This window comes from Pangasianodon hypophthalmus, chromosome 4 (assembly GCF_027358585.1).
Source record: "Pangasianodon hypophthalmus isolate fPanHyp1 chromosome 4, fPanHyp1.pri, whole genome shotgun sequence".
In the NCBI taxonomy this organism is placed as follows: domain Eukaryota; kingdom Metazoa; phylum Chordata; class Actinopteri; order Siluriformes; family Pangasiidae; genus Pangasianodon; species Pangasianodon hypophthalmus.
In genome coordinates this window covers 11,953,930-11,978,031 of record NC_069713.1, presented here as the reverse complement: position 1 = coordinate 11,978,031, position 24,102 = coordinate 11,953,930, and the positions used below count along the sequence as shown (strand labels likewise).

At 37.3% G+C, this 24,102-nt stretch overlaps 3 protein-coding genes across 4 annotated transcripts; 2 read left to right on the top strand and 1 right to left on the bottom strand.

Moving 5' to 3' along the window:
• The first annotated feature begins 3,543 nt into the window (after window positions 1–3,543).
• On the top strand, window positions 3,544–11,133 carry tinf2 (TERF1 (TRF1)-interacting nuclear factor 2). Its single transcript, XM_053233643.1, has 10 exons — window positions 3,544–3,898; window positions 4,493–4,695; window positions 6,000–6,098; window positions 6,514–6,615; window positions 6,787–6,897; window positions 7,560–7,683; window positions 7,797–8,661; window positions 8,842–8,900; window positions 10,405–10,487; window positions 10,613–11,133. Exons 1-10 carry the CDS (start codon window positions 3,823–3,825, stop codon window positions 10,730–10,732), a joined length of 1,842 nt encoding a protein of 613 aa, XP_053089618.1. The 5' UTR covers window positions 3,544–3,822; the 3' UTR covers window positions 10,733–11,133.
• A 17-nt stretch (window positions 11,134–11,150) lies between these two features.
• Window positions 11,151–15,033, bottom strand: dhrs4 (dehydrogenase/reductase (SDR family) member 4). The gene is made up of 9 exons (XM_026936802.3): window positions 14,848–15,033; window positions 13,667–13,782; window positions 13,302–13,479; window positions 13,119–13,220; window positions 12,392–12,462; window positions 12,237–12,288; window positions 11,934–12,068; window positions 11,685–11,740; window positions 11,151–11,437 (listed from the first exon to the last, which is right to left on the bottom strand). The coding sequence occupies exons 2-9, from the start codon at window positions 13,777–13,779 to the stop codon at window positions 11,323–11,325; spliced, it is 822 nt and encodes a 273-aa protein (XP_026792603.3). The 5' UTR covers window positions 13,780–13,782; window positions 14,848–15,033; the 3' UTR covers window positions 11,151–11,322.
• A 1,128-nt stretch (window positions 15,034–16,161) lies between these two features.
• Window positions 16,162–22,735, top strand: LOC113540349 (E3 ubiquitin-protein ligase TRIM39). 2 transcript variants are annotated; one of them, XM_053233558.1, is made up of 10 exons: window positions 16,162–16,432; window positions 16,690–16,762; window positions 18,403–18,450; window positions 18,567–18,623; window positions 18,755–18,847; window positions 19,051–19,089; window positions 21,054–21,092; window positions 21,238–21,264; window positions 21,487–21,513; window positions 22,086–22,735. In XM_053233558.1, exons 2-10 carry the CDS (start codon window positions 16,708–16,710, stop codon window positions 22,598–22,600), a joined length of 900 nt encoding a protein of 299 aa, XP_053089533.1. In that variant the 5' UTR covers window positions 16,162–16,432; window positions 16,690–16,707; the 3' UTR covers window positions 22,601–22,735. The 2 variants fall into 2 exon arrangements, with proteins under 2 accessions (XP_053089533.1, XP_026792597.1); XM_026936796.3 differs by lacking the exon at window positions 16,690–16,762 and having other exon boundaries at window positions 16,167–16,432; window positions 22,086–22,733.
• Window positions 22,736–24,102: the final 1,367 nt, after the last annotated feature.

The following is a 24,102-nucleotide window of genomic DNA, read 5'->3' as shown; positions in this document are numbered from 1 at the left end:
TGAAAAACATAAACAATATATCAACATCTAGGAAAGGATTTTTTTTAATAGTTGTTTTAAGACTATTTTATAACAAATGTACTGTAGATCACATCATAGGTTTGAGAGAAAATGAGTGTAAGAGCCAATTCAATATGCATATATATATATATATATATATATATATATATATATATATATATATATATATATATATATATATATATATATATATAGTCAGGTCCGGAAGTATTTGGACAGTGACAGTGATTTTGCCTTTATACACCACCACAATGGAATTGAAATAAAACAACCAAGATGTGATCGAAGTGTAGACTTTCAGCTTTATTTTAAGAGGTTCCACAAAAATATGGCATTTACCATTTAGGAATTACAGCCATTTTAAGTATTTAAGTATTTGTCATTGTCCAACTACTTCCAGACCTGACTATATATATATATATGTATGTATATATATATATATATATATATATATATATATATATATATATATATATATATATATATATGTATATATATATTATTTCTTTACTTCTTCTTAGTTATTGATTTGAAAGAAACTGCATTATAGATACAAGGAAAGGTCATTTTGGATCTTGTCTCTACAGTGAGAATAAATCTAAAATTCACTAAACTGAAACTCTTTGACTTTTATTTTTACACTTAAAAAACAGATTAATTCATTCATCTCCAGTTGCCACTTTTTTTTTTAATCTTGGTCTGAGTTGCAGTGGATCCAGAGCTGGTACTGGGAACACTGGGTGTGAGGGGGCAGTAGATCCTGAAAGGGATGCAACTTTGTTAAGTATTCAAGGTAATGTCTTGTCAAGTCTGTCATGTGGTGCCTTACAGCCTTTATTTTAATAAAAAGGGAAAGTGTGGCATAAGACTTACATACAGTACCAGTTCATGCACCTATAGAGGTATTGAAAATGATCACTACAGTACATTGCAGTTGTTAAACCTGTTCTTAAATTGTTGGCATGCCAGGGCACCATGCACACACATTCACATTTTGGGCAATTTATATGAACTAGTCCGCCCTCAGGCATGTTTTTTAGAGGTGGGAGGAAACCAGAGAACCCAGGAGAAACCCATGTAGACACAGGGAGCACATGCACAGAAACTCTGGAGACTCTGTAGCCGTGAGGAGGCAGCGCTACCTGCTGTGCCACTGAGTCACCCTCTAAAAAAAAACTAACAATATGTAATATGCTGATTAACTAAAGGAAAGCAGCCTCAAGAGCATTCCTAGTGATTAGTGATGCGTCCTAAATGAATTGGCTCTTTGAGTGAACGTTGAGAGCCGACTCGCATAGGTAAGATGTATTTAATGCACTTCTTCTTTTTTTGTATATGTATTCAATGCTGTTAGATCTGTACATCTGTAAACCTCTTTTCAACGTCTGAGCCCATTGCGGTGAGATTTGCTGTCTTATGTGGTTTTATCACTGCATAATTTTCAAATAAATAACACAACTTACACAAAAACAGAACAAGATCCACAAACAAACAGAAAGTGATTCACAAATTTAAAATGACTTCCACAAATAAATAAAACTGATGCACAAACGTTTTTATTATTCATAATTAAATATTTAGTTCACAAGACCTCGCTTGCCCAGCTGTTTATTTGTGGAATTTGTTGCATTTATTTGTAGCTAGCGCTGCATGCATTTGCACATCATGTGGCAATTGAAACATTTCTCAGGTCAACTTGTGCAGCTCAGTGAGTTTCAGGCTGAAGAAGTGTATTAAGTGTGTTGTTTCATGTTGTACTCCATCATGTGGACTGGGATATCTGGGATATCCTATATTAGCGGTTAGGGTTAGTGTTAGGGTTAGGCCTATATTAGGAGTTAGATCAGACTAGCTCAATTAGGTAGCCAGACAAGTTTTCAGTATCACCCACATTACTACAACCAATCACAGCAGATATATGCTTAATCAATCACAGCAGATATATTCTCAACTAATCACAGCAGATATAAGTGTGATCAATCACAGCAAATATAGGCTTAATCAATCACAGCAGATATAAGTGTGATCAATCACAGCAAATATAGGCTTAATCAATCACAGCAGATATAAGTGTGATCAATCACAGCAGATATAGGCTTAATCAATCACAGCAGATATAGGCTTAATCAATCACAGCAGATATATGCTTAATCAATCACAGCAGATATAGGCTTAATCAATCACAGCAGATATATGCTTAATCAATCACAGCAGATATAGGTGTAATCAATCACAGCAAATATAGGCTTAATCAATCACAGCAAATATAGGCTTAATCAATCACAGCAGATATATGCTTAATCAATCACAGCAGATATAGGCTTAATCAATCACAGCAGATATATGCTTAATCAATCACAGCAAATATAGGTTTAATCAATCACAGCAGATATAGGTGTAATCAATCACAGCAGATATAGGTGTAATCAATCACAGCAGATATAGGTGTGATCAATCACAGCAGATATAAGCTTAATCAATCACAGCAGATATAAGTGTAATCAGTCACAGCAAATATAGGTTTAATCAATCACAGCAGATATAGGTGTGATCAATCACAGCAAATATAGGCTTAATCAATCACAGCAGATATAGGTGTGATCAATCACAGCAGATATAGGCTTAATCAATCACAGCAGATATAGGCTTAATCAATCACAGCAGATATAGGTGTGATCAATCACAGCAGATATAGGCTTAATCAATCACAGCAGATATATGTGTATTCAATCACAGCAGATATAGCTTTAATCAATCACAGCAGATATAGGCTTAATCAATCACAGCAAATATAGGTTTCAACAATCACAGCAGATATAGGTGTGATCAATCACAGCAGATATAGGTGTAATCAATCACAGTGAGGGGCCTGTGCCTGGTGGTTGTATAATGCCTCAGATAAGTTTAGGAATCTTTTCATGCTTGTGAAATTAAAACTCAATAAAACTAAGGGGAAACGTTTTATCATCTAACGAGGGTCAGGGATGAATGTAGAGAGGATGAAAGAACTCAAAATATAATAAATAAACATGTAAATATGCATCATAAATATGTCATGACAGTTACAACCTTATGAAAACCTTAAAAAACTACTCATTTTTCATCCCTAAAGATTTGTGGCTCTTGTTTTCATTTTCGTGGAACTCCTCTTATTTATGCAACAAAAATACATGTATATTTTGTATTTTGTATATAATTATATCAAATAAAAATATCTTTGTTTCTTTGAGTGTCATCTATGCTATAGTTTATTTTTAAAAATAGAATAAAATGTAATACAGTATTTATTTATTTATATAAAACCGTGTCCCATTCTTCCCTTGTTCGGAAAGTGTCCACTTCTGAGGGGAAGTCGACGAGGGAAACTTAAAAACAGAATTGAAACGCAGCATAGATTTGTTCATATGAGTGTCCGGCTCCCTGTTCCATACACACAGTGGGTTACTTATTCATAAAACATAGACCCGAAATGTAGTCAATGAGCGGAAATTAACGCCAAAAAATAAAAAAAATTAAAAAAAAATTAAAAATAGAGCACCGATTGAAACGCGACCGGACGCGTGACCTTTTACCCGGAAACAGTTCCAGCGGTTATTTGGCGCGGCGCGAAAAAGGAGCCAAAGAAACCTGCAGAAGATTCCCGTTGTTTACAGTTGTCTTGTTCTGTTTTAAACTAATATATTGACATTTAACTCTTGTTTATGATCCGTTGTTATTCGTTTAATATGACAGTTCGACTTCTGTCAAACTAAAACGTTAAAGTTGATTTTATTACATTAGTAAATATTTGACAGCCGCGAAATGAGATCAGGAACAACACGCAATAAAAACAACAACAACAACAACAACAACAACAACAGCAGCAGCAGCAGCAGCGGTATGTCGTCTTTTAAATGGGTCAATACTTAAATAGCTGTTGCTAAGAATTACTAGCTTTGTTCTTAATAAAACTTCAGTAGCTGATGAAATAAAGTTGTCATGTCAGTTAAAAACGCAGCTAAATGTCTGTATAACAATGTCACATTAGATATGCAAGCTTTAGTAAGCTCTCTAAATTAAAAAAATTATAATAGTATTTTCATGTAAGATTTTTTTTTACACTGCCCTTTAACAGATTCTAATAGGTTCCTGTTTAATACTGCTTTGCTCAAGTCTTTAGTATCTTGGCTGTAGTTGAAATAAGATGGTTCACTTGTGTAACAGTCATGTGAGTGTGTGTGTGTGTGTGTGTGTGTGTGTGTGTGTGTGTGTGTGTGTGTTAGGACCACGTGGTGATCTCATCTTCGATCATTTAAGCCAGAAGTCAAAATTCTGTTCAAATCACTGACTGTTGATCTATTTATATCATCTTACATTGCAAATAAACTAAAAGCAGCAGGAGTTTACAGAGACCTGGCTCAGTTACTGTGAGGGCAACAGCATCAGATCAGAGTTCTCCCATCAGTTCTCTCTAATTTCCTCTTCCAATCAGATGAACCTTTGCCCATCGCTTCTCTTCGGCTGTTGGCCCCTCCTCTGCGACTGGTCTCCGCCGCCATGTGGAAAGTGATGCAGCAGCGGGATGTGATGCACTATGGAAAGCTGGAGGAGTTTGTGACGTCTGTCTCGGATACTGTACCTGGGTTGTTGAGTTATAGACATCAGGCCAAGCTGAGCGTGGGTCTGCGGGCACGGGTGAGTTTTAAGATGAGAATCATGGAGTTTGATCGCATGTAGGGAACGTAGCAGCTCATCATACTGAGACGCCAAACTGTCTATTAGTCATTCAGTGTATTTCTGTTAGACTTTGGGTGTTTCTCCTAGTCATGCTTGATTCAGCTCCATAATCCAGAGATGGTAAGAGAACGGATAATTTAAGTGATATGAGGAACTCGTTTTGTGGGCGTTCCACAACATTAAATGTAACTAGAAATAAATTAATGTACAACTTGTCTTTCTTTAATAAATGAAAAAATTTAATTGTTGGCAAAATCTTGTGGGTTAAGAGGAATAAAATACTTTGGGACATGCAGTTAAAGGAAAATAATCAAATTCGATAGTACCTCGTCGTTGAATATTTTCTTATCGCCACATATCATCATGTTTTATTCCGTATTTATGAATTAGCTTGTCTACCAGTCACAGCAGAGCATACATCAACATTCATATTACTTCATAAAAGCTACATTTGTGTTGCTTTTAACTATCAGCTGTCTGTCTGACAGCTGTTATTTAATGGGATAAACAGGACATGTTTGCAAAAGGAATGCGTCTACCTATACATGCTACATTAAAAATCTGCATAATTATATTCAAGAAATAAATAATGACTAAACAGTGAACACACCCACTCTGTTATACTATTCACAATGTGGTTCACATTTAATTGAGTTCAGAAAGTAGAAAAAAGAACGCAAGCAAATAATCACAGTATCCATTTATCAGTGATATTTAATGCTGTCGTGGGATTTTTTTTTAAAACAGTATCTAGAGATGGCACAATACTGCACTTTCTTTTCCGATACTGGAACCTTGAGTATCAGCCAATACCATTATCCATTCAATCATGTTTTTACTAATCTTTAAAACAAATAAAAACTCTAAATACATAAAAATACAGGAACAAAATACATAGCTAAAATATACTAGCAAATATAATAAAATATCAATGAAATAAACATCAATGGTAACAAAAAAAAAATACAATTATGCCTCTTTATATGTAAACAGTTCCAAAAAATTGTTTTTGAATCCAATTCCAGTTTTTTCCATTTGTTCTAGAACTGGATCAAATTAATTTTTTTCCAATATCTGAGCAGCCTTGTTTTGTTGTTGTTGTTACTGGCCCGATACTGGTCCTAGTTATCAGATGGGTTCAATCTCTAGTATTTACAAGGATTGAAGTAGAGAATCTAATCTCAGGCCTTACTTCTGCAGTTTATCTTGCTCTGTTTCTATGCATTGCACTAGTAAATCTGTTATCTGTGTTCTTTCTGTAGCTGATCCTGGAGCAGCTCCGTGTGGCCCAGTCTTCTGAACCTGAGCTCATTCTTGCCCAGCTAGAGAGACTGCGTGCTCCTGCCTTGCCCACCAGTAAAGTGAGTGGCCTTTAACACCCCTCTGTCTGTCTTCTTGCCTTTTACACACTTATATTTACACTTTTTACACTTACTCCTTTACACCACGGTTCTCAAATATTTTGCAGTCAGAAACTGTGAAATAAATTCCAGGGTCCCACTTAAATTCAGAGATTATTTTGAGAACCACTGCATTCCACAACAATACCATTTTATGACAACACCATAATGCTACTAAGAAGGTGGCCATGAACATGTGAGCAATGTTGTTTTCCTTTTTTTATTACTTGTATATACAGCTTCTGCAGGATTTGAAAGATTTAGAGAAGATTTTTGAAAATATAAGAATATAAAAAGAAGAAACCAGTGCAGCTCGAATGAACTGACGATGTATTATAGTATTGAAAACTCTCTCTTTTGTATCTGGCATTTGTAGAGAATGAGAATCGATCAGAAAGTGGAGATGGCTGTGAAGAACTTCCACACACTTGTGCAGACTCTGCTCAACAAGCCAGCAGAAAGAGAGCAGTTCTTCAAGGTGAGATTCCAAATAAACGGTTGAATATTGATGGAGTTAAACCAGCGTTTGCCGATTTAATCTCTCTTGCCATTCTTGTCTTTCTTTGTAACATTTTCCTCTCTGATACAAGCACATTCATACACAGGTTTGACTTAATAATTTTTTTTTAAATACATATCTGTACTTCAGGAAGAGTTTGACTCTCAGTATGGGCCTCAGTATGACTCGGCTCTGGAGAAGCTGCTGTGGGAGTTTCTGACCAGACTGGACCAGCTGCTTCCAGTCCCAGATCTGGCTCAGGTTAGTCTTTCTGTGTTATCTTTTCAAAATGAGTTTGAGTGTAACTTTGTTCTATTTGTGGCTGACTTCGTATATTTAATTAGTCGTTATTTTGGTACTATGCTATACTTATGTGGTGGATTGCTCTCCTGCAGCCTTTAAAATGCACTAGACCTAATTCCTGTTTGTACATTCCTTTGTACAAACAAAATAAACTATGTTGGTAACACAAAATCCAATATGAATGCAGCAAATCGGATGTTGCATATTGAAATATGAACTATTTTATTTTTCCTGTTTACATTTCTAAAAATATTGAAGCACCATTTATCTGCCATTGTGAAGAAAGTTTTATTTATATATATATATATATTTATACTTACAATTTATTTAATCTAATTCAGTATCTTTCTTCACAGTGGCAGAAAAATGGTGACTCACTATTTTTAGAAATGTAAACAGGAACAATAAAATGGTTCATATTTCAATATGTGACATCCGATATTATATATAATTATATATATGTGTGTGTGTATGTGTGTGATCCCTCGGGCCTTCATTGGATCATGTAACAAACAGTTGAGCTGGTATGGTATTTGATCAGCCCTTAGTATTACCTAGTATCAAAACACAGCTTGAATATCCTACAGTTAAACCTGCTGGGGATGTCTTGCATGTTTCAGACCGTATCGTGGCTCACTGCAGCTCCGGCTGTTCTGGAGGAGTGTGCACGCTCTGCGTCACAGCCCCAACTCCTCAGGACTCTACTGCAGCATGAGAAATGCCTCGGACACCTGGACTCTGCAGGTAAGAATGGTGACAACATAATAGTCATGACAATATCAAAAAGATTGATTAATATGTGCTCAGTTTTGTAATGCTGATGTTTCCCGCTTTCACCTCTTTTTTTCTCTTCCCAGCATCTGTTCCGTCCTCCACTGGGGACTCCATCCTTTCCTCGCTATCCCTCCCTCTCTCAGGCAAAGTGCGAGACAGCAACCTATCAGGATCCACTCCCACACCGAACATGATCCCAAGTCCCACCTCATCAACACAAAAATCCAATAAGAGGCAAGCGAGAGGAACTGTGTCCCATATCACACCGGTTATTGGCTCAATATCAACTGCAGACATCCCACATGAAGCTTCAACCAATCAAAATGTAGAATCCATTTCAGAAAAGGACAGCGAGGAAGTAGTTACAGAGGTTTCTAATTACACAAGGGTCAAATCAAGGTCATGTCAGAAGAGTGAGATTTTAGAGAAAGTTCCAAATGAGGAACACTGTGTAGGGAAGGTGCTGATTACAGTGATCAATCAAACACCTACACCTACGAGCAGTGAAGTCGAAGAGGAGGATGAATCTCAAATCAGACCAGTGAGAAGAAGTAGTGGGAAGAGTGGTGTAAAAGATAAACGAGGGATGAGAAGCGGTGACAAAATGCTGGATTTGGGAAGGAAGAGGAAAAGAAAAGATAGCAGCAAGACATCTCGGAGAAATTCCCAGGACACAAAGCCACAGGAAGAGGAAAGTCTGCATGCTGACCTTGCTTCCTGTATGAAACGTCAGCTTAGAGTCATCATCCCAAGACTGGAAATGAAAGATTCCACTCAAACAGTGTTGCTGAAGACCACGACCAATGAGGAACATAATACAATGTCTCCAAGACAACCTGCCATTGAGGGCGTGTCTGCAGTGAGAAATGTCGATGCCGTGAACCGAAAGAGGAAGCTCAGTCTCTCAGCGACCCCTGAGAAGAACCTGACCGCCAATATTGATAAGCAGTGAGAGAGACTCCTTAAATATTAATCCACTATAAATAGATCTTGAATATTCACTAGTGTCAGAGATAAAGAGAAATAGAGGACTCGTGACTAATACAAGTGTAGTAATGTTTCTACACTGATATTAAATAAACATTGTCTGGTATATTTCAATAATATTTGGGTTTTCTTTTCATGTAGAGTATATGCTGGCTCTCCCTGCATCCCCACACTCATGCCTTTAAGGATGGAAAGTTCAGGTAATGTAAACGTGTAGTTATGAGTTAAACATCAGTTGGAATTCACAGCTGTGGAAATGAATCATTAAGAACTGCTGAAGCAGTTTGGAACATACTCATATGGAAAATGTCCTGAAACACAAACAAATTTATGTTGAAATATTTGAGATGTGTTTATTGATTCTGGTGCCAGTTTGTTGGTTGATTCTGTAGTTTTTCTGTTCGCAATCACATTGGAAGCACAGTTACAATGACCCCCTGCGATGGCCAACAGATAACGGGCAGGTTTCACTGTTACAAACACTGTTCATTCCTACAAACAAAAGAGCAAGAGTTTCTTTTCTAACTCACCATTTTCCAGCAGCGTTCAGTGTCATATTAACATTCGGTATATTAATTCAGAAATCCAGTGTATAAATAGTAGAGAGAGAAAACATTGGACTCAATGCAGCTATGTGATGGTACAGCAGAGACTCGGCTCAGCTAGTCTACAGTCTATGACATGACAAGCACGATGGTGTTGACACTGATATTAACATGGCAGTTGTAGTTTGTAGAAGCTGATCCGTTTGAGCGGAGTGTACAGATGAGGAGATGAGAGAGGTGGACAGACTAAAGGACTAAAGTGCTGCCGCATCGCTCTCTTTAGGTAGAGATGAATTCCCACTGGTGCCACCATCAGGAAACCGTTAACCAAAATGAAAATAGACCAACTCGAAGCAAAATTCATCTCACAATTGTATCATAAAATAAATCTTTTACACAGTTACATAAACATATTGTTATGCAAGTCCTTCTGGGTGGATTTTTTTTTTTTTTTGTCCATTGTTTTCTTGAACATTATTTTGATGTAGCAGCATCCTCTCTGACAGTCTGTTACTTCACAGCGTTTTCCTGTTGCAGTATTGAAAACCTCTTTTCGCTGTAATTATAGTTAATGATGACTTCATCAGGAGTAACAATAATCAGTTGTGCAGAAATCTGAGAATATCTGTGAACTCGCATATCCGCACTCTCTGGTTGTCAACTTCTCCCATCATGCTGTTTGTGGAATTTAATCTCGATAAAGGAACAGTTTGTAATTTTATGAACTGTCTGCTGCAAGTGTGGCAAATCTTAAAAGAAATGAAAACTTAGACAAGCCTTCCCCTTTCCTCCCATTGACCCCACTGCCTTGAACTGTGAGTCAACTATAAAGCTGAGCACCTCTGGGGGCGGAGCTAATTTAAAGGCCAGAGACTCATAAACAACCTGAAACAAAAAGATCCATTTCAAGGCCATACTGCAAACACAGTTGTAATTAAGATATCTTTAAGCTAACCCTAAAGCATATTATTATAGTTCTATAAACACTTGCAAACATTACAAAATGCACCTTTAGAATGACTGCATCTTAATAACCAGAGTTGAAGGACTCATTTTGTTGTTCACTAACACTTTATTTATTTATTTATTTATTTAAAAATGCAGTTTGTTTCATGGTACTGTATCTCCACTGTTTAATAAACCTTTCTGTTTCTTTCAGACACAGTCTCTCCTGTAACTAAATCCACAGATGACATTATTGTAGATTCAGAAGATGAAGCCACTGAGAAAGTTAAAGGAAGGGTAGGTACATTTGTTGTATAAATGCATACTAAATGTGTGATAAAACATTGGTATAAAACAAAAACTCTAAGAAACCTACTAATATTATAGTAGTAATAGTAGTGATGATATTTGTTTTCTTGCAGCTGTTTACAAAGCGATACTGCAAGACAAAGAGTGACACGTATATTCCCACTTTACATGAGTTCTGGACTCCGACCTTCTTCCGCCGTGACCTCCTCTCTCCAGGAAACGGGTGCAGATGAGGTTTGGTTTAATGACCATTTGGCTGGATTATAAACAGCTTTTTACTACCCCAATGTAGCTTTTTTTAAATGTTGTTCATACATGTAGGCATTCCCAATGTCATCTTGTCCTGTTTTTATATTTATACAGTAGATCAGCATTAATAATTTTGCTTCATATTACTACTTTTTTCCAAAATAATTGCTGAGGCTTGTGTGAGACTAGCTATTTTTATGCATGATTTAGTATAGTTTTTATATATTTTATCATCATCATCATGTTGGATACTACCTATGTAAAAATATTTTTTAATAATTAATAAATATACTTTTATGAAGTAAAGCCAGAAAGTGTTTTATGGTGCATTCTATAGCTGAAAATGAAATGTTGTTTGTTAAAATTCTCACATGTAGCTCTCTTGAAAACAAAATCAGAAGCTCAAGAAAAAAAGGTTTATTTTACTTACTAAATTTCATATTTCATGAATAATACTAAATTAGACATTTGAAAATCCGTAGAACAATTGTATACTAAAAAGTGATTTCTTTTCTCTAACTGCTTATCAAGTCCTTTTTCTATGTCATGCTCTTGCTCAGACACACCTTCACACCTACAGTCTGCAGTTCATGCCACCTGTGACAGTAATAGTTTCTCCAGTGATGTATGAGGCATCGTCTGAACACAAGAAAGCAATCACTCCCCCAATGTCCTCTGGTTTCCCCAACCTATGAGCAATTCATCACATCACTGTTATATACAATATTGCATTCATTTAAAAGTATTTAGTATATTTAGTTTTATAGTCTATGCCACTAAACTCCACACTTTTTTATGGTGCTTGGTCACATGATTATTGCAGAATCAAGCAACAGTACAGTGTTTTGTAGTGTATTGTTTTTTTTGGGGTTTTTTTTGCCACATGCTTTAGAGCTTCAGTATAGACAGCACTAGTGTAGAGCAAAATTCACATACCTTTTAATGCTTAGCATCTTTAGAAACTCAGAGGCAATTTCATCACTCTGCCAAAGCTGCAAAAACATAAAGCGTTTAGCAAAAACATATACATGATTTCTAATGTTTGAGATAAGACAGGAAGAGAGAATCATGGAAATAACTACTACTCAATTTATTATAAAAACAAAAGTATTCAAGTTCTAGAAAGTAACTGATAAAGAGCGAGGTTAAAAGTAGGAAAGGATGAGTTAATGTATAAATTCTCACAGCAGAACTGAAGCGTGTCTTGATGATTCCTGGAGCCACGCAGTTGACCCTGATGTTACTGTGAGCGAGTTCAGGAGCGAGAGCTCGTGTTAGGCCCAACAGTGCTGTCTTACTCACACTGTATGGACCCAGACCCTAATACACATGCGACACAGTCGGCCCAAAAAACAGACATGATTCACGCAAGACATACATGATGACTGAAAGTAGTCTGAGCATGCTTAAACATTCATTCAGTGATAAGATACAGTCATTTTTTAATTTAATATTTTCTTCTTGCATCACTTTACATATATCTCTCACCGTCATTGGCTGGTAGCCTGCTACTGAAGACACAAACACCACTGAGCCACCTCTGAAAAGGAGAACACTAATCAATATCACTATCAGAAGAACGACTGCTGAAACAACTGTTTAGTCCTCAAGGATTTCTTTCTTCCCTCTTTTCATTCTCTCACCCTCTTTTCTCCATGTGAGGCACGACTAGTTTGGTCAGAAGGAAAGAACACTTCACGTTCACATCTAATATCTGAGGAACAAGACCACAAGAATGCAAATAGGTGACACATTCAGGTTTATAATACAGGTTAAACAATGGAGGAGCAGTAGGTGCGATAGTATGAATAACATCCTGCCATGTGATATTGCCAGATTTAAATGGGTTCCCCATTTCCAATTTAACTACTAGGCATAATTAACAAGCTATTTTTGAATAAAGCTATTACTGTAATAATAATGCTATTATACAGCACTGCAGTGCATAAAATCATGTAGATACAGGTCAAGAGCTTCAGGTAATGTCCACATCAAACATCAGAATGGGGAAATAATGTGATCTTAGTGACTTTGACCATAGCATGGTTGTTGTTGTTGTTTACATCTGTGGTGAGCAGAAAAGCATCTCAGAAAGCACAACATGCTGAACCTTGAGGCGGATTCAGCAGTTTCTGAAATACTCAAACCAGCCCATCTGACTCCAACAACCATGCCACAATCAAAGTCTCAGTCTGATGTGAACATTAACTGAAGGTCTTGACCTGTTTCTGACTTATTTTATACAGTGTACTGCTGCCACGTGACTGGCCGATTAAATAATTGCATGAATGAACAGGGGTCAAGATGTTCCTATTAAAGTGGTTGGTGAGTGTATATGTATAGAAAATCTATAAGAGCTCTAAATCTCACCTTAGTCCAGACCTCGTCTGTGGATTCTAAGATGTTTCCAAAGAATGGGTTCACAGCTGCATTAGACACCAGTATGTCAATACCACCACACTGCTCCACAGTCTGTGAGGAAAACAAGTGGTACATATCTTCTCCAGAAATATGAAGAGTTGTATTGTTTCATGAGAAACACACAGCACTCACCATGTTGATCAGTTTTTCTCTGTCCTCTTTGTTTCCAACATTACAAGTAGCGCCGGTCACTTGGATGTTTTCGCTGCGCAACAGCGACACAGCCTTGTCCACATTGGCCTGTCGACGGCTGCTAACAACAACGTGAGCCCCGCTTCTCCCTAACGCCTGTGCAGCTGCTAAGCCAATACTGAAAATTTAGACAGTGCACAGTTATTAGCAAGTGTGGATTAACACTATGTCTGTAGCTTGTCTAGCCATGACTACCACTTATGTTGCTGAATCTAAAATTAAGATCTGTGACGGGAAAATTACAGTGTGCTCCAGCATGACATTATCTGTGGGTGCAGTAACCATGGCAACTACAGTATGTATACCCATCAGTGGATGCAGTAACTATGGCAACTTTTCCAGCGAGACTGCTGTATGACATCATTCTTCCACCAGCGACAGGATTGGTCAGAAGGCACTTGGTCACAGCCCTCAACATTACCTATGAATAATGACAAGAGTGTTAGTGTAGTGTGCTATTACAATAATACTAACTGTTATATTATTACTTTTGTAAAAATTCACCAACACTGCTGCTTGGATCAAATGTCTAAACATCACATTACACATGTTGACTCAGTAAATAATGTTTTATGACCCTTCAAAATGCATCAACACTGTCATATTATTTGACGTTAGTGTCATGGAAGTGTGCTGTGCTGGTGTGTAAGGAGTGTATCATTACCGCAGTGGTGGTGGGGTTTTAAACACTGACTGGTGCCTTTATTATATGCCCACCTTACTGGTGGAGTTAGAAAGTACGGCTCATTTTTGTGTGTTAATCATCGTCTGGCTCTTTATCGGTGTTGGATGTTGTTGGTTGATGGACTGTTTCTCAACCCAGAAGTGACACAGAAGTGTTAAAAATCTCAGCAACACAGCTGTACATAGATACACTCATACACTCAACACAACACACTACCATGTCAGTGTCACTGCTAAGAATGATCCATTTCCCAAATAATAGCAGTTGTGGTGCTTTTAATCTGATAGACAGCGTACTGGGGCTGGGAAACTGTTCAGAACAAAAGATGGGCTACAGTTAGTAATTGTATATCTACAACCCTATAATTACATGACCGATGAACCTTATAATGACCACTGAGTGCAGCTGTTAATAAAAGATTTGTTGTGGAATGGTGTGTAGAGTTTCATGGATTGGCGTTTGAGGCTGATTATTATCTTTATGCAGTGTACAGTAAATTAAACAGTGCTTCACACTGCTTAGTGGGTGACAGGTCATCCGGGATAAAGGCTGTAGTGTGTAGTTGTTACTGTAGGACTCCTAACACACTTCAGATAAGTTCCACAACACACTGTATAGTTACATTATAATGCATTATTGTACTCCAACTGGAGGTTTATTAATATTTCCCCCAATATTCAACAATAAACGCCTTGTCGTTCAACTTAGCATTTAAACATAAACACTTCACTAGTTAACTAACGATACAATATTCCTTCGCTGGTCGTTAGAGAGAAAATTATATACCGCTGTTAAACTCACCTCCGCGCAGCAGGGTCAAAGTTTTCTGCACAGTAGTATTTGATCGGGTTGGTTTATTTATCAATATGGCTGAATTCTAAATAGCAGTGTGTCGGGTATTTAGTGCACTACATAGTGTATAAATGCCGTTATTCTCTGTTACGTAGTGTACTTGCAAAGGGAGTAGGGAGGTATTTGGTATTCATCCTCGTGCCGTCTCTTGATTGCGGCCATGTTTGCGGAAGTTGTTCTGATTATAGCTGCATCTGATTGGCTGCACCTCGCTTTCGCTTTTTTATTGGTTAAAATAACAAACCAGTATAGACTCATATTTACATGGCAGAAATAAAAATGTTTAAAAAGTAAATCACACTAAATCTTTTAAGCTGTAAAAACAAGTGTATTCAATATTCTGAAATTTCTTAATACAAATAATGAGTTTATATTATTCACATTGCATTTTATTGGTTACAGTAACAAACAGTAGACTTATATTTATCTGGAAGAATAAAAACGTTGAAAAGGTAAATCATAAAAAAATATTTTGAAGTGTAAAATCATTTATATTCAATGTGCTGATGGATGCTTTTAAAGAGATAATGAACAATTAAGAAGACTAACCCAAAACATGATTTACACTTGATTTTTTTATATGAAATGTTTAAATACTGCATCTGAGACCGTACATTAATCATTTATTTTATTCCCAGTGTATAAATTGCTTGTGCATTTTATAGTATATTGGCGCAGAGGGTCTACAAAGACTCCTAACCTGTATGCTTCATGTTTATTTATCACTTTCACTCACTTCAAATATAATGATACCAATTATGATTTTTAAAAATATATATATATTCCTAACTGTTTATTTAAAGGGAACAAATGTGTAGAAATCTGATATTCTTTTCTGGATCATTCTGTAAGCTGTGTAACTCCCTTACATTTCATCTGATGTAATTTCAGCTTTGGTTGATTTTTTAACCAATTAAATAGACCCATTTTTGCTTATTTGCTACCAGTAAGTCATCCGACTTCCCCTAGGTTATTTCGAGAATTTATCACAGAATATTGATTTTATTTATATATTTAAAAAAAAAAAAAATCAGGAGAATAATTTCCCCTCTCGTCCACTAGAGGGAGCTGCTGCAAACAGACAGCAGAGCAGAGTTTACCAAAACCATTATGATCACAAATAACACTGCATCCCACTGTACAGTAAATCTAGCATTTTAATTTTAATATTATCTGGAAAAACTGAGCCCTCAAACGTTAGCCTATAAACGTTTGCTAGAGTGACGTTTTCTAATTTAGCTCATTAAATTACTTGTCTTGCTTATTCCAGCTGCGCTGTGGTTGCCAGATATGAGGAAACTTTATGCACCACAACAATATTTCAGGTTTGGATGGAGGCGTCTGAATCTGGCAACCCTGTAGCGACACCACTTCAGATCGTCCTCACTTCCCTCGAGTTTATTAGCCATATCGACCTTTTTTTTTTCCAAATTATTATTATTATTTTGACCAGTGCCTAAGTATCTTTAGCATTTTCACACAAAGCCAGTTTCACACGAACTGCTTCTAGAAATAATCTTGAGGCGTTGTATTGGTAAGAAAATGTAACTTTTCTGGCATGTGAGCTGTTTGGCTAACTAGCTAAGCAGCTAACTGCCTCACCTCATGTATCTATCCAGGCCAGCATTTAAAAATATATTGGTTAGAAAGCTATTATTTAGTCGAGATAGTTAAAGAACGTTCATTAAAGAATGCCATTTGAAGTTTATTAAAGGACACTTAGAGTTAACAGTCTCATACACTCACCGTCCACTTTATTAGGAACACCTATACACCTACACATTTATGCAGGTATCCAATCAGCCAATCATGTGGCAGCACCACAATGCAAAAAAATCATACAGATGCAGGTCAAGAGCTTCAGGTAATGTTCACATCAAACATCAGAATGAAGGAAAAGTGTGATCTCTGTGACTTTAATCGTGGCATGGTTGTTGGTACCAGGTAGGCTGGTTGGAGGATTTCAGAAACTGCTGATCTCCACACCCAGCAGTCTCTAGAGTTTACCCAGAATGGGTTTCCTGGACAGGGTTTAAGTTAAACCAGAAGTAGGCCTTAATCCAGAATAATTAATCAAGAGTAGTTACTTCCAGACTATGCCAGCCTGAACTAAATTAAGCTAAGTTAGACCTGTGCTACTGTGAATAATTAGAGGGATAAGAAGGTTGTTTATAAAAATGTGGAATGGATACAGAAAATCATTCATTCTTTCATCCTGAGTAGCCTCTTTATCTTGGTCAGGGACAAGGTGGAGCCAGAGACTATTCCAGAAACACAGGCATGAGATAGGAATGCACCCTGGATGGGATGGCAGTCTATCACAGGGCACCACACACACATTCACACACTCTTTCACACCTAAGGGCAGTTCAATGTAGCCAGTTTGGCAGTGGTGGCAATGAAACCTGAGAACCCAGCTGAAATCCATGCGGGAACATGCAATACTCCACACAGTAGTCCAAGCTCAGGCTCGAACCGGGAACCCTGGAGCAGTGATAGGGCAATGCTACTCACTGCACCATCTGTCTGTGGCACTGGAAATTCATATTCACCTAAACTAATGGCAGGAAATAATTTCAAAGTACCATATTGTTGAAGATGAAGAGCACCACATTCTGGACATCAGTAACGAATTTAGTGATGATAAGCAGGGAGAAAGGAAGGAAGAAATATAAAGCCAGTGGTGCATTTGCAAATAAAATCCACTTGACTTCCTGAGAGAAATGCTTGAGAGGCAGCAATCTTTGGAGAATGTACCCTTTGATTGCTTCTTCCAAGCACGTCCTTAGAAGAGTACATCCTTAGTGAAACTATCTGGAGAGTCTGGTTGTAGTTCAGGTGCTTAAGAGTTGCTGATTGTAATCATAGTCTGAGCATAATCACTGACGGCAGGCCAAATTTCATCCTGAATTCCTCTTTCAAACTGAGCATTGAAAAGAGAGGATGTTAGGAAATGATGTGATGTAGCTCAAAGTGTTTGGAATACTGTAATTCTGGAAAACATACACCATGGACATGAATGGAAAACCAATTCCTGTAATTCCAGTTCCAGTCAGAATGTGGTGTAGAGGGGTAGAGCATCTATCTGTACAGCCTGGCATTTCTGGGATGTCTCCACAGTAATAAAATTATACCTTAGGCTAATAGGCCATTAGTGTATTTACCTGGCTGGTGCTGGCTACTAGTCTATCTGGTAGACAAAGTGATCAAAGCTTTTTCTTTGAAAAAAACAAAGTTAAACTCGCCTTTTCAGAGGTTTAATTTAAAAAGATTTCATTTCCTCTGGAAGTACCGTCTTTCACTTGGATGGTTTGTTGGATCATTTAAATATGGACTGTGCTAAATCTAAGACTATTTGTATACCTGACTCAGAAAGTGATTAGAGTTACTCCAGTTTAAAAGGGTCTTTTAATCTATGACTACGCTTAATCCCTGTCCGGAAAACCACCCTGATATGTGATAACCTTTGATATGTTTCACTTATCCGTTCATCTGTTCCTCTAGACATGCTTGCCGGCTGCTCAAACCTCAACCATGAGGCAGAGGAGGAGGGTAGATCATTATTTATTATAAAGTACAGCTGTTACATCAGAAAATGTATATTTTATTAAATTTAATGTTATTTTTTAATATACATATTACCCTTGTTGTTTGAATACGATGTCCAGGAGGCAACCAGCAAAATGACGTATCTCCACAGGATGCACAAGCACAGAATACAGAAGGTAAAAGCTTTAATATAGTCACTATTACATATGATTTTTTATATGTTTTGAGATTTTTACAGAGTACAGGCCCCACATGTAATATACAGTAGATGACATTCTGTGTTTTCTGACTCTGACTAACGGTGCAGACAGGGTCACTCTGCAGAGGAGGACTCTGATAGTGGCAGCCACAGTCAGCATCGTCATTATTCTCGCTCTGCTCGGTGGCGTCATTATCACTGGTGAGAGGAGAATTGGTTTTTTCAGGATGTTCATATAAGTTCATATAAGTTTAGCTAATTTGCTGTTTAACCAACAAGCTTCAGTTCAAGTCTGGAAAATCTGCTCAGAATTTTTGAGTATCATTTTGGTTCCATGTTAGATGATTTCACATTGCGTTGATTAACAACACAAACTTAACTGCTACACTTTCTCACTGTGACAGCTTTTAGATTAATGGAAGTGAACAATCAGCTTAACACAGGTAAATACTATGCTCTCTATTGATTTATAATTTCCGTAATGTAAGATAAGATAAGATGTACCTTTATTGATCCCCCATAAGGGAAATTCAAGTTGACACAGCAGCACAAGTAGGAGGATTAACATCAAAGAAAATAATAAAATTTCCATAAATGCTTATACAATCGAAATAATAGAAACGATAGAAACAATAGGAACAATAAAAAGATCTGTGTATATATACATATTCTAGAGTTCTACTTGTGTATATACATGTGCAATATCTGTGGAGTGACAATTAACTGCTGAGTGTGTGTGTGTGTGTGTGTGTGTTTGTGTGTGTGAGACTCAGTCAGTGGAGTAGGAGGTACTGGGTATTGTGGCATTGTAGAGTCTGATGGCTGATGGCATGAAAGACATGTGTGAATATTTCACCTAGATGAAGTGTCATATAAAATAATAAAATCAGAAGCATGATTCAGACATGTACAAGGGGATGTTTACAGTTTTGTTTTATCTAGGTTTCACTTTAGACACTGTAATATACAGTGGATAAAACGTCTACACATCCCTGTTAAAGTTGCAGGTTTTTGTGATGTAAAAGTCTACCAACTTAGCACATCTTGATTTGGCAATTTTATTCCACTCTTCCTTGGAAAATGCTCCAGATCTATCAAATTGCGAGGGGATGTCCTGTGCACAGTCCTCTTCACATCATTCCACAGATGTCTGATAGGATTTAGATCTGGGCTCTGACTGGCATTCCAAAACATTGATATATCCTCTTCTGAAACCATTTATTTGTTGACTTGGGTTTGGGCTTTGGGTTGTTATTGTGTTGTAATTGTGGTGTTGTTATTGTTTTTTTTTTCATATTCAGTTGTCTAACAGAGGCTTGCAGGTTTTGTGAGAAAATAGATTGGTATTTGTGATCTGTCTTGACTAGAAGCCCCAGTCCTAGCTGAAGAGAAGCAGCCCCATATATATGTATAAACTTGTGTATGCCCTTTCTATACAATTATGAATATTCATTATTTTATAACCTATGAGAAATTGTTCTCTTGTTTACACCTCACTATAAAAGAGCTACGCCTCCTCTGATCGTGGGCTCACTTCCGTGGTATAGCTGAAGCGATAACATGCTGCTGCTGTATTGCTGAGGTGGGCTCCCTCTGCAGAGGAAGAATAAACTTCTCTTCTTTTGATCTATAGGATTGTCTGCTGGTTTTATTTGGGGAATAGAGAAAATTCTCCAACAGCCAGATATTCCTGCAGGTCTATTAATGTTGCCGTAACTCTCTTGGCAGCCTGACTGATAAGTTTTCTCTTGTCCTTTCGTAAATTTGGGTGGGACGTCCTGTTCTTGGTGATGTCACTGTGGTGCCCCATTTCCTCCACTTGTTGCTGATGGTCTTTATGGTGTTCCATGGTACATCTAATGTTTTGGGAATTCTTTCGTACCCCTCTCTCGATCGATACCTTTCGACAAGTGAGATCCTGTACATGCTTTCTAAGCTGTTTTTCACCATAGCCAGAAAATCCTACAGAAACAGCTGGTCTTTATTGGGGGTTAATCAGAATCACTTCAGTGATGACAGCTGTATGATAATTACTTTTGACCGTGAGTGTGAATGCGATCGGTTCATTCTGAACACAGCCACATCCCCAGTTATAAAAGTGTGTGCACACTGATGCAACCAGGTTAATTTTTTCCCCCCTAAAACATTTCTGTTTGTTTTTCACTTAACTTTTGTGGTTGCTATATCACAGTAAAGGTAAAAAAAAAAAAAATCTGACATGACTTATCTTGGTTTCATTTTGTACATCACAAAAAACTGTAATTCTAGCAGGGGCGTGTAGACTTTTTTTTTTTACATCCAATGTAGATCTATGCAACTGGAGAGCTATACTTTATGAATGTGCTACAGGGAAACAACTTTCCTTTCTTTAAACAGTAGTTGAAATATTGTCTTTTTTCTCCTTTAGGTGTGTCAGATGTTCCTAAGGAGCTTCCAAGTCTGTCAAGTAAGTATCGTCTTTGCATTGTTGTAATAAACATGTTAGATTGGCATTACAGCCATGTAAATATGCATGAGTGTATTTCTTCCCTCACATGTACAGAATAATGTACATGTTTTACCCTGTTTGTTCCTGTTTGTGTTCCCACCAGGAAAAGAAGGCATTGTTCCAGAGGAAGGTGAGAACATGTTCCCTTACACTTGCCTTGCTTTGTATTCAAATTCATCCTGCTTCCATTGTGTCCATGTTTTTTCTTTGTTTTTTAATTTTTGCAAGTGTCTGACTTTTTAAATGATTTTTAAAAAAAAAATTCTGCTGCAGTTTAATCATAGATTATCTATCAAGCCTTTTCTGTCTCAAGTTCTCTTGAGGTGTAGCGATTCTCTGTGTTTGTTTGCAGTGTGGAGTTGGATCGTAGCAGCTAAAGGTACAGTAACAGAAAATGTACTGCTATGTAAATTACACAATTAAAGGAGCAGTGTGTAATTAAAATAGTCCTTTGCTGCCAGTGAGGTAAACTGCAATTACAACAAAAAACTGGCATGACATCCACTCACCAAAACTGAGCCCACTGCTTCTCTTAAAGCTACATTTGTGAGTTTCCTTCAGCTGAAACGCAGCAGAGTTGAGCAGATATGTTCAGGCTGGAAACAGAAATGAAATGAAAAGCTACAGCACATCCATTGCATGGTACACACTCACACTGTTTCTGAAGAGGCTTTAAAAATATAATTTTATGGGTCATAACAAATGACTTCTCAGTGACAGCTGTGTAACCGTGTGTGTGCTGGATATCTGATTTAGACTGAATAAACTCATTCAGTCAGCCACCAGTATTGTTATAACATCACATAGTTTTCCTTTAATTGTTTAATTTCCTGTAAAACACACAACTCCATGTTGAACTTCCTAACAAATAGTTTGGTGTAATTCTGTTGAATTCTCCTTGTTGTTGCTGAAATTCATTTTTCATTTTATTTTACTGCAATTTGTCAACAGCTGATATGACTCTTAACCCTCGGTCGGCTCACTATCTTCTCAGAGTGAGCAGTGATGGTAAAAGTCTCTACCAAGCATCCTTAAGCAGTCCTCCCAGTGTCCCAACGGACGAGACATACCAGCAGTGTATCTGTGTTTCATCTACAAACCTGCTGAACACCAGGGCTTATTTTGAACTTAAGGTGACGCAGAGTGTGCCGTGGACTCTGGGACTGCGTACTGAGTCTTTCAATGCAGATAGCACCCCTGATATATATCCTGATAGTGGCATATGGACGATTGCCTCAGCAGAGGGCAAAATAATAATCAATGATGGTAAAGCCACTCCGACATTGTACGTCACACCGGCCAAGCTTGGTCTGTATTTGGACTACCCACGAGGTCAAGTGTCCTTCTACGATTCGGTGGCTAAACGTCACCTACACACTTATCTTACCACCTTTAAAGAAAAACTTCGTTTCTATGCAGCTGTTCAGGTTGGAGAGACCCAACAGGTGTTCATTTCATTTGTTTAATTTTGATGTAGAGTCAGTTAGGTTCAGTGGACTATTAATATACCTTAATAAATCAAAGCTGCTTTATTGCCTCTAATATGTTTCTTTATTTTAAACATTTATTATGGAAAATAACCCCAAGTAGAATTAAATAAAGCTGTACGTTAACCTGCACACTACAACTCACAATCTATTAATGCATAAAGTACATAAAATATCAGTCACACACACATGGTGATTGATTCCCATGTGGAAGATACTTACTAGATATGCCTACCTTTTTGGAATGAATATTGTAATGAATATAAACTTCTGCAAAATGAACTAATAAATTTTGAAGTTACTTTGTGGGCACAGGCACATTAACAACAATATTGTCTTACCCGTGCCATATCACTGAAAATATAATTGAAGATTTTAAGAGGGTTGAAGGTTTAAGAGGTTAATTATTTATGCCACGCCGCCATGACATACAATTTCCATTGCCACTTTCCCAGTTCACACTGTACACTATAATCCTAACCAACAAAGAATGCTTAACTAAATGTGGTTTGCATGTTCAGTGCAGGACATTTGTGACCAAATACCAAGTATTGGACTTTAATTCATCCCAGTTCCAGAGACCACACACACACACACACACACACTGCACAGTTTCGTGCTTTTTTCTCTTCTGATTCGACTAATGAGGTCATTTTCATTAGCTGAGTCAGGTGAATCAGAGCAAGGAGTACACACTGCAGTGGGACAGAAACTACTGATCTAATGTGTGCACAAATGAGATCATGGATTCAAACATGGTGGGTTGCAAAAGTAAACATTTAGCAGTGGTGTTCCTCTGCCATCGCATGCAGGAACAGATTTTACTTCCTTTACTTCCACTGCACTATAATATCTATAATGAGCTGTAGAGCATGTAGTATTCAGAAAATGTGTTTCCTGCTGAGACTGCAGAACCACTGCTCTAATTACTGCACTGATTTGTGTATTACTGTAGCTAAATAATACACCACCATCTATCTAATCTGAATTTCACAATATTTTCACGAGGCGATCCTACGGCTCTTTTCAAATAAAAGCTATTTTTAGCTTTACTTTCTTAATATGTATTATTTATTTTCGAGGAAAAGGCAGTTTCCATTCTGGTGACTAGCCAGTTTGACCCACAACTTCAAAACTATCACAGTATTCAGTTCCTTCAGAGTGATAAATACATGCCCCCTACACACACACTTTTCTCTTACCATCCTTCTGAGGACCTTCCGCTGACATAATTATATGCAGCTAATTAATGCTATGCCTACATTGAAATCTAACCCCTTTTGCCTTTTCTTAAAAAAATAAATAAATAAATAAATAAAGATATCCTTGTGAAGACTACAAAAACTGTGAGATATCCCTATCCTTGTGGTCCTTACCAAGATATAAAAACATGCCCACACACACACACACACACACACACACACACACCACGTGCCAAAATTAAATTCAGTGTAACAGGTGTAGTCTGAGCTGAGGAAGGA

What these genes read in the sequence shown, in the direction of transcription:
- tinf2 (XM_053233643.1), top strand. Translation starts at nt 3,823, where the DNA reads ATGAGATCAGGAACAACACGCAATAAAAACAACAACAACAACAACAAC. An exon ending in CAGTCCCAGATCTGGCTCAG is followed by an intron (nt 6,898 to 7,559) that starts GTTAGTCTTTCT and finishes TGCATGTTTCAG; the next exon opens with ACCGTATCGTGGCTCACTGC. An exon ending in CTGAGAAAGTTAAAGGAAGG is followed by an intron (nt 10,488 to 10,612) that starts GTAGGTACATTT and finishes GTTTTCTTGCAG; the next exon opens with CTGTTTACAAAGCGATACTG.
- dhrs4 (XM_026936802.3), bottom strand. Translation starts at nt 13,779, where the DNA reads ATGTTGAGGGCTGTGACCAAGTGCCTTCTGACCAATCCTGTCGCTGGT. An exon ending in GAGAAAAACTGATCAACATG is followed by an intron (nt 13,221 to 13,301) that starts GTGAGTGCTGTG and finishes TTTTCCTCACAG; the next exon opens with ACTGTGGAGCAGTGTGGTGG. An exon ending in AAGATGCTAAGCATTAAAAG is followed by an intron (nt 11,438 to 11,684) that starts GTATGTGAATTT and finishes AATTGCTCATAG; the next exon opens with GTTGGGGAAACCAGAGGACA.
- LOC113540349 (XM_053233558.1), top strand. Translation starts at nt 16,708, where the DNA reads ATGTGGCAGCACCACAATGCAAAAAAATCATACAGATGCAGGTCAAGA. An exon ending in CCATGAGGCAGAGGAGGAGG is followed by an intron (nt 18,451 to 18,566) that starts GTAGATCATTAT and finishes TACGATGTCCAG; the next exon opens with GAGGCAACCAGCAAAATGAC. An exon ending in GGAGCTTCCAAGTCTGTCAA is followed by an intron (nt 21,093 to 21,237) that starts GTAAGTATCGTC and finishes TGTTCCCACCAG; the next exon opens with GAAAAGAAGGCATTGTTCCA.